Source organism: Oncorhynchus keta, chromosome 7 (genome assembly GCF_023373465.1).
Source record: "Oncorhynchus keta strain PuntledgeMale-10-30-2019 chromosome 7, Oket_V2, whole genome shotgun sequence".
Taxonomy (NCBI): domain Eukaryota; kingdom Metazoa; phylum Chordata; class Actinopteri; order Salmoniformes; family Salmonidae; genus Oncorhynchus; species Oncorhynchus keta.
In genome coordinates this window covers 35,953,964-35,970,623 of record NC_068427.1, presented here as the reverse complement: position 1 = coordinate 35,970,623, position 16,660 = coordinate 35,953,964, and the positions used below count along the sequence as shown (strand labels likewise).

The 16,660-nt window shown below is 41.6% G+C and overlaps 1 protein-coding gene across 1 annotated transcript in view; it reads left to right on the top strand.

The window, feature by feature from the left end:
- Positions 1-16,660, top strand: part of LOC118385852 (low-density lipoprotein receptor-related protein 1B-like) — a 359,442-nt gene that overhangs the window by 25,761 nt on the left and 317,021 nt on the right. Inside the window, exon 3 of the mRNA XM_052521799.1 lies at positions 7,390-7,527. Coding sequence (XP_052377759.1) covers positions 7,390-7,527 — 138 coding nt within the window. The remainder of the gene's footprint in view (positions 1-7,389; positions 7,528-16,660) is intronic.

Here is a 16,660-nt window from a genome sequence, read left to right as displayed (position 1 = left end):
AGAGGAGAAGAGGAGGCTGATTATGTGGCCAGGGTAAGGTTTGCAATTCATCCACGACACTCTCCTACTCTCACTACCATGGATTAATTATAACCACTCAGTGTCAGGACCTTGGTTTACTGTCCAATCCACAAGATTGAACTCTTTGTAGGGCAGTTTCCCTGATCACTGCCCTGAGGCATTGGTGTCTGCTTTGACCAGAGGGATGATTACCCCTTACTGCCCTCACTAAGCAGCAACATCGCTGCTCTCCCTTCCAGGGCTATACCAGGCCCAACTCTGCTGAATTCGCAAACAGTAGCTCGCAAGAGAGTGTGGCGGTATGTCTTACGTTGGCATGACTGGGTCAGTCTCAAGTTAGGATTTGGTTCTTAGCACCTACAGGTCTAACATTTTTTTCTATTCGTTTTTATTTCCAAAGTCAGAGGCAGAATACACATTATGCGCTAAGGAGAGCTAGCGATGTGTGACCTTAATCATCAACATGGTTGGAAAAGGAATCCATTGGCACACATGCAATCACAAGGCATGAGCGTTACGAATCTAGAACAGAAGAGTTCAATGAGCATCCCTACTGATTGATTTTCTATAAATCTCTTCCAAGAATTCATCATTCCACATACCGGTGGTGGAGCTCTGACTTAAAATGATAATTATAATGAACATAGCTTATGAAATTTTAGCCAGAAGGCTTTTCATTGCACATTAAATGGATGGATTAGCTAGCCCAGTCCCAGCTGATTTCTCACTATTCTCTCCTCCAAAGAGTGTAAATATCACCATGGTTTTTAATTTAAAATACTATGTGGATAGGGATAACGGAGATTGAAGATTTACTTTGGCAGTAAGTGGACTCACACCAGCAAATGACATTGCATATATTATTTTAAGTTAATGGAAAGGACAAAAAAAAAAAAAGCTGATTTCCGTTGCACTGAATAGAGTGGACCCACTTATCTCCTTGTAAGCTCATTGTTCATAGGAAAACATTTGATATCCTCAGCCCCTTGGGCAGCAATAGTCTCTCTCTCACTGCACCCTCTGTTATTGAGAATGATATTAATAGTTTTTTCTTCACAGCAACATTAGGTTGGGATATGACCCATGATGGCTTTGGAACCTGGGTGAGCCCTCATTTCCTGTGTTCTATCACGCACCCACCGGCACGCAACCAATTGTGCTATTTTGTGTGTTTTTTTGCATTATTTGTAACTTATTTTGACCAAAAGGAGCTTCTGGATATCAGAAAAGCGTCTAGTCACCTCGAACTTGACGAAGATTTTATATTTAATGAGTCAGAAACTGTTGCTACCAGACCAGGCCCAAATCCCCGTCATTCGCATGTAGAGGAGATGGCGATACAGGAGACGGGCCTTGTGAGAAGTCGCGGGTAACCCACCTCTACCATCCGTCCTATTGGCCAACCTACAATCACTGGAGAATAAACTGGATGAGCTCCGTTCAAGCCTATCCTACCAACAGGATATTGAAACTGTAATAGCTTATGTTTCACCAAGTTGTGGCTGAACGACGACATGGATAATATACAGTTGGCTGGGTTTTCCATGCATTGGCAAGACAGAACAGCTACGTCCAGTAAGACAAGGACTGGTAGTGTGTGTCTTTTTGTGAATAACAGCTGGTGCGCAAAATCAAATTTTAGTACCTCATGATAAGCTGTAGACCACACTATTTACCAAGAGAGTTTTTATCTATATTTTTCTTAGCTGTCTATTTACCACCACAAACTGATGCTGGCACTAAGACCGCACTCAATGAGCTGTATAAGGCCATATGCAAACAAGAGTCGGTGCTCCTAGTGGCCAGAGACTTAATGCAGGAAAATGTACATCCGTTTTATTTCATTTCGACCGGTATGTAACACCTGCAACCAGAGAAAAAAACTCTAGACCACCTTTACTCCACACACAGAGATGCGTAAAAAGCTTTCCCTTGGCCTCCATTTGGCAAATCTGACAATAATTCTATCCCCCTGATTCCTGCTTAAAAGCAAAACTAAAGCAGGAAGTACCTGTGACTCGGTCAATACGGAAGCGGTCTGATAACTAAGCTACTGGACTGTTTTGCTAACACAGACTGGAATATGTTCCAGGATTCATCCAATGACATTGAGGAGTATACCACATCAGTCACCGGATTCATAAATACGTGCATTGATGACGTTGTCCCCACAGTGACCATACGTACATACCCCAACCAGCCATGCACTACAGGCAACATCAGCACTGAGCTAAAAGGTAGAGCTGCCGCCTTCAAGGAGCGGGACTCTAACCTGAATACTTATAAAAAATGAGCTGACCATTGACACAAGCCTACCAGATGAGTAAAATTACTTCTATTCACGTTTCAAGAGTGACAAGATAACTTCTATGCACCCAAGAGCGACAAGATAACCTGGGTAAATGTCTACCAACTCGTAGCAGTCACATCTGTAGCCATGAAGTGCTTTGAAAGACTGGTCATGGTTCACATAAACACCATCATCCCGGAAACCCTAGACCCACTCCATTTCGCATACCGCCCCAACAGATCCTCAGATGATGCAATCTATATTGCAATCCACATTTCCCTTTCCCACCTGGACAAAAGGAACACCTATGTAAGAATGCTGTTCAATGACTACAGCTCAGTGTTCAACACCATAGTGCCCTCAAAGCTCATCACTAAGCTAAGGACCCTGGGAATAAACACCTCCCTCGACAACTGGTTCCTGGAATTCCTGATGTGCCGCCCCCAGGTGGTAAGGGTATGCAACAACACATCTGTCACGCTGCTCCTCAACACAGGGGACCCTCAGGGGTGCGTGCTTAGTCCCCTCCTGTACGCCCTGTTCACCCACAACTGTGTGGTGAAGCACGACTCCACCACCATCATTAAGTTTGCCGATGACACAACGGTGGTAAGCCTGATCACCGAAATCGATGAGACAGCCTATAGGGAGGAGGTCAGAGACCTGACAGTGTGGTGCCAGGACAACAACATCTCCCTCAATTTGATCAAGACAAGTGAGATGAACGTGGACTACAAGTGAAGGAGGGCCGAGCACACCCCCATTCACCTCGACAGGGCTGTAGTAGAGCAGGTCGAGAGCTTCCTTGGTGTCCACATCACCAACAAACTATCATAGTCCAAACACACCAAGACAGTCGTGAAGAGGGCACGACAACGGCTATTCACCCTCAGGAGACTGAAAAGATTTGGCATGGGTCCTCAGATCTTCAAAATGTTCTACAGCAGCACCATCGAGAGCATTACCACCTGGTAAGGCAACTTGCTCAGCATCCTATTCACCTCGACTAACCTGTACCCCTGCACATTGACTCGGTACAAGTACTCCCTGTATATAGACTCTTTATTGTTAATTTATATATATATATATTTTTTTATCTTTAGTTTATTTAGTAAATTAAAAATTTAAAAAAAAAAATAACTGCATTTTTATTTAAGGGCTTGTAAGTAAGCATTTAACCTATTGTATGACAAATAACATCTGATTTGATTTGATTAGAAAGGTGTTAATAAGTCAGTGCTATGCTATGAACAGTATGCCTATTGTTATGCAAAGGAACTGTTATTGATAAGGCTCATGTTTAACTACAGTTATCGCCCTGTAAATAAATAAACTCCACTACAGCAGGCTACAAACATTCCTTTTCATGTAATTGATAGAAACATCCGTAAATAGTCCTTTGTGTTTTGAATAAAGTGATATTTAAGTTTGCATGGCTGTTTCATCTCTTGACATGATTATTTTATTAATCAATTATTGTGAGGCTGGAGTTGTGCCACTCTCATCTACAGTAATTGGAGAGACTTACATATCACTACCTGGTTAACTAAGACACCAGTTACAGGAGCTACAGCTCCCTGCGTTTGGCATACATCTACCCACTGAAGACGTGTCATACTTAATTATCTAAAACTTTATCGTACCTGACTGTTTGATATCTTGAAGTCTTAGTTTTGCAAACTTTTCCACAGACCCCACAGCACCATAATGAGCAGAATGTGGTTGGTAGTTTTGTGCTGGGCTATGTAGTATGATTGTCATCATCTCTCAGCTGTAGAAAGACCATCTGTGTATTCCTGCATGCTTGATCAGAACCACTGAATATTCAGTATTTTCTCTCATTGCATTTTATCAGTGCACACAGGATTGGGAGATATTGTCAGAGACCTATACATTCCTACACAGCAAATTATCCTGTGTTAAATCAACACTGAGAGTGTTAAATTAACACTGAGAGTGTGGACCTGTGTAGACGCTGGAAATAACACACTGATTGATGTAAAGCCTTTTCCAAAGAGTGTTTTGCCTTTCATGTGAGTTGCGGAGTGCCATTTGTTAATTAATGACAGAGACATGGTTGTTGCCTTCATCAATTTTCAGTCCTATGGACTTCACCAAGTGACATCCTGAGCGAATATGTTATCATTCAAAATGTATAATTTAAGGCAATCAAGGGCCTACATAACCATTAACTTTGCAATAGTTGAATTAACATTCATGTAACATTATGTAAAATAACACCAGTGTTGGCATTAATAACATGTTTAACCAACACCACACCCATTTCCCAGCATGCTCTATTGAAGGTTGACTTAAATTATTGTTTATTTCAATATATATGTTTTTGCATGTACATTGATTGATGACATACATTTTCCAAACTAATACAATATGTTGCTTGGATTTTTTTGTGCCCGTTACTGAAATTGTTGTTCCAGATTAGATGCTTTAGAAAGCTTAGTCTCTCCAACCCTGGCAGTCATTCTGAATGCAGATTGCGGGTGATTAAATATGAACATCAAACCCTGCATGGATTTCAGTAGGAATTACACATCTCTTTGCAAGCCAGCATGATGTGACAGGTTGTTTATATTACCCAAGCATGTGTTAATTTAACCTTCAATTGGGTTTTTATTCATGTTCATGCTGTGTAGACCAAGCAGCTGGGTCTTTTTTTATGTGGATATCACATTTGGATTTGCATAGGTTTTTAAGGAACTCTCTGACTTTGCTGATAACTATTTTATTGAGAAAAAAGTGTACATACTATACCTGTGATATGTGGTTGTCCCATCAAGCTATCTTTAGATGAAATCACTAACTGTAAGTCACTCTGGATAAGATCGTCTGGTAAATGACAAATGTATTTTTTGTCATTCCAGACATAAAATAACACAATATATGTCACAGTATATGTCAATATATGTCACAGGTGTAAATATATGGATCATGACAGTGTTATGACCATATTATGACAGGTTATGACAAGTTGTCAGCTGTTATGACATATTTTGACATGGTTATGACTGTGTTATGACACTGGGTGTCAAGTAAAGTGTTACCATTTGCTGTTTGTATGGTGTTCACTTTGAAAAGCATTTATTCGGGCTACTAGTGAATATTCTGTTAAAGAGTTTCACCTATTTCCCTTAAAATGCACCTCTTTTCTAATGTTGGTTGAACTGTGGATCCCAAACTGTGGATCGCGGCAGGGGTCCATTTGGGTCACTGGATGACATTGCCCCCCAACATTTGTTCTGGGGAAATACATTTTCAATGTATAAAAACACTTTCAGTGTTAACGTAAATGATTAAAACCATATAGAAATTAAATAGAAAACATAATGGACCTATATATTTTTCAATAATAGCCTATAGTCTTTCAGAATTTACAATGAACAAAATAAAAGCTGGACATCCAGGCCCCCATTGATTTTGTTATAATGTGTGAGCATAAGAACACAAGATTAGCCATGTCAAAATGCGTAGAATTTTAGGAAATTGCCTTTAAAACGACAAAATGTTATGTTAGCTCCGTGGCAGGATGTGTGGAATTGCACATTTTTCTCTCTATATATTATTATTATTTTTACTCGACTCAAAAGACAGAAATTGGTGGGTCAGTAAGTAAAAAAGTTTGGGAACCCCTGATTTAGGCTACTGCTTTCCTAGTATACTGTATAGCCTACTCTATACGAGAACAAAGATTACATCCTATGTGTGCAATGTAGGCTTCATTCCAAAACGGATAGAGAAAATGTAACCTAAATGATTGACTCTTAACACAGGTCTCAGAGGAAAAGTGCGAAAAGAGCCCAGGTGATTGGGCTGCCATTTTGCTCATGTATGAAATATGAACTATCAGAGTAGAGGTCACTTATATTTGACTTTTCCTAAATCTACCATATCCTCGGGGCTGGGGCGATATGTCATAGTAATAAGAGACCTAAAAAGATCAAATTTCGATTAAATGTAATAAAGCAGGCCTGAGAGGAGAGGAGAGACCATGGCATTGTTACAGGGAATCATTATGGTCTCACTTCTATTGCTCCCACAAATCTCACAAATCTTAAATCTCTTGGGAATGACAGAACCCTTTTGTAATAATGGCCACCTTAATTGTGGCATCATCCTGCCTTATGAAGTGTAATTGAAAGCTGTGAATAAGTAATCCCTCAGCGAGGATGGTTCAAGTGCTCTTGGTTTTATACGAGTTTCTACAGAGGTACATGGAGGAACACTGGGGATCGATAAGAGATCCTGTCACATGTAACAATAAATCTCCTTGTTAAAAGGCTATTGTTGCCGTCATGGTAATTGACACCACTGTAGTTAGGTGTGATATAACACATTTACAATGCTGGCTGTTTGGGGCAGATGTGTTTTATGTGCTGTCGTGGGTTGCTGCCACGCAGATGAGGGTCACCTATATGCCTCATGAATCCTTAAACAGCTGCTCTTTCGCTGTGCATGTGTGTGTGCGTTTTGTGCTTATGGTGTGTGCATGTGTGCGTGCGGATGCATGCGTGTGTGTGATTACATTGTTATAGGTTCTACTGTGTGGTTCAGGAGCATGGCTTTCGCATTGTAGCTCACTGAACATCTACCGTGTATAAAGAACAATACTGTCTAGTGTAAACAGAATTTGCATACTCAGGAATATGCCTCCTATATATTGCACTCTGATGTGCTGCTGTGAATGGTAATCTTGTTTCCGTAGTGGGGGAATAGTTATTTGGGAAGAGCTTATAGAGTATGAAAAGAATATGTCTCAAAACAGTGGATACACACAATGGTCATAAAAATAAATGCTTATGTGATTAATTAGGTATAGTGATAGTGTTGTAATTTATTACCCATTCGTCTAAATAGCGACGTTTCAACCTCACATCCCGAGGATTTTGTAGTGAGCTGGTTTGTAACCATGGGTTTATTATCAAAGGCATATTAAAGCAACACCCTTGGGTGTTCCTCAGAATCGAACACCTATAATCAGGTGATGAACATAGACTTGTATCACACATCATATCATACACGGCTTGTGAGCTTGCTAACAGTGACTGTCTTCTCTGTTCCAGGTGCGGGGGATGTGGTGGAGAGATGTCCCCTGAATCACATACAGTGTATAGGGACCAGGAAGTGCATTCACTTCAACAAGCTCTGCAACGGAGCAATAGATTGTGAGGATGGCTTCGATGAAGGAGTTCACTGTAGAGGTAAGAGCTGGTTGTATCTTATTCACATCAATTAGCAGTCCATGGACCAGAGTAACAGCACTGGTTTTAGTGTAGCATGTGGTAACATAGCCATTTTTAGACTGCAGTATGTCTTTTAGCAAAATCAAGCTCTAGTCTTATTGCTATAATAGTGCAGAAGTCCAGTATTCTTTTCTAGCGTAGTATGGTTTCAATTTGGTACTGCAGCTGGTCTTTTATAATTTGCCCTCGGAGTGTGCCAAGGTCACTTCCTATTACCCAGGTATGTTGTCAGGAACAGACCAGGTTATTGGCTGACTCAGCAGGTCAGTTGTATACAGGTTGTTGTTGTTCACAACATTCTAAAGCAGCATGAAACACCAATCTTCTATAGACACCTGGCTTACTGTGATACTGACAAAGCCCACCCAGCGGGCAGCACTGACTAGATGCCCGTTAGCTGCTGTCGGCTTTTCCAGTTCTGCCAATACTTTGACCTGGAAGACATACAAGTCGCACTGTGTGTCAGTTCAAGGTGATGATCTTGGCTTTAGATTTGAATTGCTGAAAACTGTCTAAACGCCCCATCCCATTCACTGTGATGCCACTGGACATTGCACTGGCTGTTCTGTTAAATGCAATGTTCTGCTCTGGTAGCATACTGTAATGTTGGCTCTGATGAATTGGCTTGGTGTGTTGGCTGAGAGAAAGACAGGACAGGAATTGCATTAATATCGATCTCAAAGTGGTTGACATTGTAATAGAGCACTGCATGTGTTTATTTTTTAAAACCCTCTTAAAATTTTTGATTTTGAATGAATATCAACTCCCAAAGTGATTTCATACTGTATTTGTTGAGTCTGCAGTTTAACTGCTGTATATAGCCTATAGACCGATACAGGGCTGTCATTGGCCTTAATGCAATAGTGCAATGTTCTGTCAACCAGAATGTACCTAATCCATTTGCTAAGAAGTTGTTTGAAGGACTGTAAATATTTTTTACAAACAAAAAATCAATGCAATCATTTTAAGTGGCACTGGCTCTTGTTTTAACAGTCATATTCATCCTCAAATTACTCATATCTGGCACCATGCAGGGATTGACTGTGGAATTGTTTTTGCTTTCTAGCCTTTTTAGTGATTCCAGAGGATGGAATATTACAAAGCATCTAATTTAACTGGAGTGGCAGTGACCTTCTGTTGGGTCCAGCTCAGGTTGGGACACATATGTTCTATTCTACTATTATGCACATAGATCGCAGTGAGAGCAGAGCAGGCTCATTCGGAGGCAGCAGAACGAACAGAGGAGGAATTGAGGTCACTAAGAGAAGTTAGATAGAACCAGCTGGGTCTATGACAAAACTTTTCCTGCTACCTCCTCTTCACTCCTCTTATGAATATACATGGCTAAATCCCAGGAGGACATAATACCAAGGTGCCCATATGGAAAAGCACTAAACCCTTCTCTCTCACCTTCAGAAAATGTGTTTATTTTTAATCACATACTCCACTCTGGGCAGTGCATGGTGGAACTTCTTCTCAGGACCACAGGGCATGATCACATTTTTCAACTGAGCCACCTGGCTATGTTTGCTTAGTACAGTCTGTAAAGTAGCCTGAGGTAACTTCATTCCCTGAAGTCTACAGGTGCAGTGAAGAGAACATTTAGCAAGCTGGCTACTGTACTAATATACAATATACTCTACACTGTAACCACAATATCACAACAGCAAACTACACACACCATTTAACTACTCAATACCAAATGATAATGATAATGATAGTAGTGAAGAATACTACTATTCTACTACTACTAGCAGCCTGAAAATACTTGTCACGGTTTTCTAATGGTGAAGGAGAGTCGGACCAAACTGCAGCGCGTATATTGTGATACATGTTTATTTACACAACGTAACACGAATCCAAAACACAAACTCTACAAAACAATAAACGTAGTGAAAACCAAAACAGCCTTAACTGGTGCAAACTAACACAGACTAAGGACATCAAGACACTCAGGACAATCACCCACAATACAACCAAAGAATATGGCTGCCTAAATATGGCTCCCAATCAGAGACAACGATAAACACCTGCCTCTGATTGAGAACCACTTCAGACAGCCATAGACTCTCCTAGAACACCCCACTAAACTACAATCCCACTAAGCTACACACCACATACAAAAACCCATGTCACACCCTGGCCTGACCAAATACATAAAGAAAAACACAAAATACTTCGACCAGGGCGTGACAATACTACTACTGCTACTACTACTACTACCACTAGTCATACTAGCCTGCTGCTACTACTACTACTACTACTACTACTACTACTACCACCCTGCTGCTACTACCACTACTACAGTACTACTATTGCTACTAATACTACCACTATACAGGATTCTACCCTCCACAACAAACTTCACTCCAAATAAAACTCCAGACCTAGAACCTGATTTTGGACAAAATTACTTGGAAGGATTCCTACTACCAAATATTCTTATTTCCAAGGTCTATACAGCAAATTAAATTACAATTATATATGTTATTTTATAAGGACTTAATGCTAAGTTAAGGCAACCAAGCTTACTAGGACAGATCAGATCAATTAGCACTGAGGTGTGAAGAGAGAGGTGTCAAAGCCCTTGAACCCAACAATGGCAGGAGAGTTTCACAGCCTCCCCCACCCAAATGCAGATGCCTTTAAAGCCCCCTCCATCTGTGCAGAGGTCATTACAATACAGTACCCCCTGGATTCATCTCTATTTTGAACTGATATGCAGCCAGGACCCTTCAATTGTAAGTTACCAAGAAGAAACAATATTGTTGCTTTGATCAATCACATCAGAAGATATACTCCTCACAATCTCCAAAATACAATAGCCACAGGACAACTTTGTTTGGACATCGTAAAGGACCATTCACCAAAACTGAAGAGATATAGCTAGCTAACAACCTCCTTTTCTACAAGGAACAAAATGGTGGACAGAGGGATTTTCTACAAGGAATCTGCCTCCCGAAAAAGGCTTCTCCCAAGTGGGTGTGACACATACTCTGGTTGTCTGCTGTACTGCTGCTTGGATTCAACCTGGCGATCTGTTCAATGTCTGCCCTGGCCTGTCTCCCCCTGTCTGTGCCGTGACTTGACTTTACATCAATCTGAAGACTGTTATTTATTTAATTACCTAACTATGTTTAATTGTTACCCGATTAAATTAATAATGTAACAATTAACTCATTAGGATCATTTAACATTTACATTTAAGTCATTTAGCAGACGCTCTTATCCAGAGCGACTTACAAATTGGTGCATTCACCTTATGACATCCAGTAGAACAGTCACTTTACAATAGTGCATCTAAATCTTAAGGGGGGTGAGAAGGATTACTTATCCTATCCCAGGTATTCCTTAAAGAGGTGGGGTTTCAGGTGTCTCCGGAGGGTGGTGATTGACTCCGCTGTCCTGGCGTCGTGAGGGAGTTTGTTCCACCATTGGGGGGCCAGAGCAGCGAACAGTTTTGACTGGGCTGAGCGGGAACTGTACTTCCTCAGTGGTAGGGAGGCGAGCAGGCCAGAGGTGGATGAACGCAGTGACCTTGTTTGGGTGTAGGGCCTGATCGGAGCCTGGAGGTACTGAGGTGCCGTTCCCCTCACAGCTCCGTAGGCAAGCACCATGGTCTTGTAGCGGATGCGAGCTTCAACTGGAAGCCATTGGAGAGAGCGGAGGAGCGGGGTGACGTGAGAGAACTTGGGAAGGTTGAACACCAGACGGGCTGCGGCGTTCTGGATGAGTTGTAGGGGTTTAATGGCACAGGCAGGGAGCCCAGCCAACAGCGAGTTGCAGTAATCCAGACGGGAGATGACAAGATTAGGACCTGCGCCGCTTCCTGTGTGAGGCAGGGTCGTACTCTGCGGATGTTGTAGAGCATGAACCTACAGGAACGGGCCACCGCGTTGATGTTAGTTGAGAACGACAGGGTGTTGTCCAGGATCACGCCAAGGTTCTTAGCGCTCTGGGAGGAGGACACAGTGGAGTTGTCAACCGTGATGGCGAGATCATGGAACGGGCAGTCCTTCCCCGGGAGGAAGAGCAGCTCCGTCTTGCCGAGGTTCAGCTTGAGGTGGTGATCCGTCATCCACACTGATATGTCTGCCAGACATGCAGAGATGCGATTCGCCACCTGGTCATCAGAAGGGGGAAAGGAGAAGTGGCTTCCACTGGCTTCCAGTTGAAGCTCGCATCCGCTACAAGACCATGGTGCTTGCCTACGGAGCTGTGAGGGGAACGGCACCTCAGTACCTCCAGGCTCTGATCAGGCCCTACACCCAAACAAGGGCACTGCGTTCATCCACCTCTGGCCTGCTCGCCTCCCTACCACTGAGGAAGTACAGTTCCCGCTCAGTCCAGTCAAAACTGTTCGCTGCTCTGGCCCCCCAATGTTGGAACAAACTCCCTCACGACGCCAGGACAGCGGAGTCAATCACCACCTTCCGGAGACACCTGAAACCCCACCTCTTTAAGGAATACCTAGGATAGGATAAGTAATCCTTCTAACCCCCCCCCCCTTTAAGATTTAGATGCACTATTGTAAAGTGACTGTTCCACTGGATGTCATAAGGTGAATGCACCAATTTGTAAGTCGCTCTGGATAAGAGCGTCTGCTAAATGACTTAAATGTAAATGTAATGTAAATGTAGAAGATTAATTGTGTGTCGTCTGCATAGCAATGATAGGAGAGACCATGTGAGGTTATGACAGAGCCAAGTGACTTGGTGTATAGCGAGAATAGGAGAGGGCCTAGAACAGAGGATCTGGGGCACCACAAGAGCGCTTCTTTAAACAGTTACCACCTCTCGAATTAAACTCGAAAAGGTCTTTGCCTATCACATCTATAAACAGTCAACTTGTCATCATTCTGAACAGTAATAACCTCCTTGCATCTGCAAAAACCAGAGCCTTACTTATGATTCAGTACTACACAAATTGGTTTAATTATGTATGTACTAGCTAATTAAATGGAAACACAGGATAAACATACATACTCTGCACCGGTTATTGACTGGAGATGTAATATGCTGAAAACAGCCCTAGTGGAATGACAACAACATTGATGCTTGTTAAAGATGAGATGGAGAAGGAGAGAGAGAGAGAGGGACAGAGACACTTAACACTGGCACATTCAGAAACTACTCTCACCTACCATATACTTTGCACACGAACCGCCGCTGTTTTTAGTAAGAAATCATTAATATATGTATGTGAAATGCCTGGGTTCGCCAGGGATCTCTTGGTGAACAGGGCAACCTTGGAAAGGGGGTTGGGCCTTTTCGCGGCATGCTTGTAAGGCTCTGATTGTCCAAAATGGTTCCAACAAGTCTTCTATTATTGTCCTTCTTTGTAGTTGTCCGGTATCCGGTGACTTGTCGTGTAGTCCTGAACAGAACTACAGAGTTGACTTTCCTAGCCAGCCGTATCAATGGTTTGAGAGCAGAGTAACAGGATGGTCCTACTTAAATTCGCTTTCGAAGAGACTTTACGTAGGACAGTTAATCAGCGTACCAGTGATTGTCCGGGAGGTGAGTTTATCATCGCCATTTCGTGTTGAGATTCAAAGTTCAAACCTCTTTAAATGTGCAGCTACAGCTTCACATCTTTCTGGTCTGGTATGTTAATTTCTTAACACATAATTTATACAGTTTGCTCAAAAGGGGCGTTTTTTTGCAAGCTGTCACGCTCGATGACCTCACTCCGGGCAGTAACTACTCACTGTGCAAAGTTAGGTAAATGAATTAACTCCTATAGCTTCTCAAATCACATCCCTCTCTTAACAAAAAACATTTAATCATTGTTCATTTTATATGCACATTAGAGTATGGAAACTTCATACATGTACTGGGTATACTTTCCAAGTTTAACATTTGTAATTACATCACAAAATAGCAAAAGTACATTAGTGTTCTAAAGTTTCAGTGGGTACAAATCTGTTGAAACAAAGAACATTCCTTTGGAGAATCTTGAGAGCAAGCCTGGATATTCTCCCTTGATTTACAACCGGGCGTGAGTTGTTAACCCACACAAGTTCTTTCCTTCCCCCTCCAGGGTAAGAGGGGACCTGATTGCAGTTATGCATTGCAAACCTGATCTGACCTATTTGGAAGCCGATAATTCAGCCACATGATTATTGACTCTGAAGTAATGGAAATAATTGTTAAATGAAGTTAAGGTACAGTAGGCATGTAATACTGTACAAGGCAAACAAGAGAGTCATTCTTTACAGAATGCACAACTCCTTTTACAGAGAGTACTAATAGTTACCTCTAAACATACACAGACTTCACTGGATGTGCAATGTCATCCTGAACCCGTCACATTTACGGAAACATCTTCACTGGCTTCTCATTAGAGAAATATGACTGCAATAATAAGACTCCAGATGTCTTAAAATATTACAGTGATAAGGTGTAACTGCCTGCTGCCTTCAAAACTGCACTGTTTTGACAGGTGCATCTCAGTTTGATCCACAGAAATATGGACCTCTTGCCATCTGCCAGAAGTCTGTCTGTCTATCTGCACTGCTCAGCCATATTGGAGATTTTTTTTAAATGTTCAGTCACCTTTTAAAACACATTTCATAAAAAATACACCTATCCTGAAGTTAGGTGTTATACATTATGTCTAAATGATGAGCCGCTCTCACTTAGGAGCAACTTCACAAGGCAAACGGCATTTATAGTTTTTCATTTCGTAGTTATACCTTTCATCATCTAGTTGACCTAGACAGGCTGTAAGAGATACAAATTACATTATTTTTTCCCATCCCTTAATTGTACTTATTTTTTAGAAACAATAGAATTCTTAATATATATTTTAAACTCACAGAGTAATGAGAAACAATGTCACACAAGCCCTCTCCCCTCCCTCTCTTTACCTCTCAACAGCATTCAATTATCTCACTTGATTAACTTTTCATTACCAACAATTCCAACAAACAAACAAACAATATCCACCAGGGCGAGGGAGGCTGTGATAAGAGACAATGTCCCTGTTACTAAAATGACGAGCCATGAATAGTCCAAATCATTTCCTGCTTTTCTTTGTAGCTTGAAGGAACAAACCATCCTTTTAGAGGCAACTATTAGCATATTGATTGAAATCATACTTGTCTAATGAAATTGTATAATATTCACAGAAAAAGGGGTAAATTGCTTACAATATGAACTCTGTGTTACACTTACTATGGCTTTATGGTGTTGTTTGGTTCATTCTTATCATTACAATTCATATGGCTGTTTGTAAGACCCTGATTGAGTTGTAGTCAAGAGTTTATTTTATTTTAATTGAACTTTATATTACACTGTTTATCAGTGGTGCAGTGTTCCATGTAGGTAATGACATTCAGTTATTCAGTTCACTTAAACGTTTTGTTTTAATGGGAGTTCATGATTTAGCCCTGTCTAAAGCAGGCGAACACTTTTCAAAGTTAAAGGCTGCATTGTCTTCTACCTCAGCTCAGCAGTTAAATATTCTCTGGGAACTATGGAACCCATAACATAAGAAATACATACTTACTCTATTTAATATACTGCTTCCTGTTAGCTTAGATTTGATGCAATAACGCAATTGAAGGCATATAATATAATAATAAGGCCATGAATGTTTAGTTTACTGTAGATGTGGATTCCAAACTTTTAAGTCCAACTCTTTGACAAGTTACACATTTCACTCATGTTTTGTGTTTTGCCAGTTTAGCTGCATGCCAGGCGCGCGCACGCACACGCGCACACACACACGCACACACACACACACACACACACACACACACACACACACACACACACACACACACACACACACACACACACACACACACACACACACACACACACACACACACACACACACACACACACACACACACAAACAATGACAGACTCTCACAATCAATATTTGATGCATCTCACTCGGTTTATTCGCAGTCTGGTGAGATATTGTCAGTCATATCATTACTCTCCCTAATGGCTTAGACAATCTGGTGAGATCAAATCCTATTATGTAGGATTTTCCTCCCCGCGAGTGGATTCTGAAATAACAATGTGTGGGGTTAGATTCACATTCTGACACTCACACACCCAGGAGATTTCTTCTAATATTTAAGGGCATGTCAGAAAATTTGTGGAGTACCCGTTTCTGAAATCCCCCAGAAGATTGTGCTTTGAGGGATTAACAATAATTCCTGTCCCATTTGAGCCTGATTCCTGAGCTATGGGATTATATGCCTTCAAACTAACATGTACATGTTCATGTATCGCACATTTTTTATGACTGTTTACACTGTCAGGATCTAGACAGTTCTATGTCACATTCAAGCTGACACACTTAAAGCTACTTGGATAACTTCATAACTTTTAAGATCACTTCAAGAAAAAGTATTGTTCTTCTCTTCTACAGAAAATTGCTTGGTGTGTTATAATTTATAAGATCACTACAAGAAAATGCTTTGTGACGTCTCTTCTTACTGCAACTTCTGGTCCATTTGAATGTTTGAACCTTGTTACTCTGCTTACCCACTCAGAGGACACCCACAGTGATTAGAGAGCAGGATGGGTTAGTGTTTTAATACGGGAGCAGGGGAGATCCACGCCATACCATGCTTATTAAAGCTCCTACAGGCTGGAGACAGCCCTGGCTTCTGTGTTGGGTCAGCATCTTAATTAGGTCTCACATTAATTGGAGGCCTTGAGAGCTAACGTGGGAGGCTGGGTAGGGGAATGGAGATGCTTGTTAAAGGGCTGGCCTTCCCAGATACAAAGGCCACGCATATCCCAGAAGGAAAGCCTAGAATGAGTCCAGATGGGGGAGATCACTGTTAGTCTGGCCTGCCCCTTTTGTAGCTCTGTGGTGAAGCAGCACCAGCCATGTTTGTGCTGGCACAGGATCCAGTGACACAGTGATCACTATGCAGGCCATACCTGGCCATCTGTGTGACCTCCTGTGGTGTTTGCTCAGAGCCGGTTATATTAGCGCAGGGTTTCCTGGGGACCCCATTGGGTGCACGTTTTGTTTTTTGCTGTAGCGCTACACAGCTGATTAAAAAAAACTCCTCATTTATTTAACCATCAAGCTTTAATTATTTTAATCAGCTGTGTAG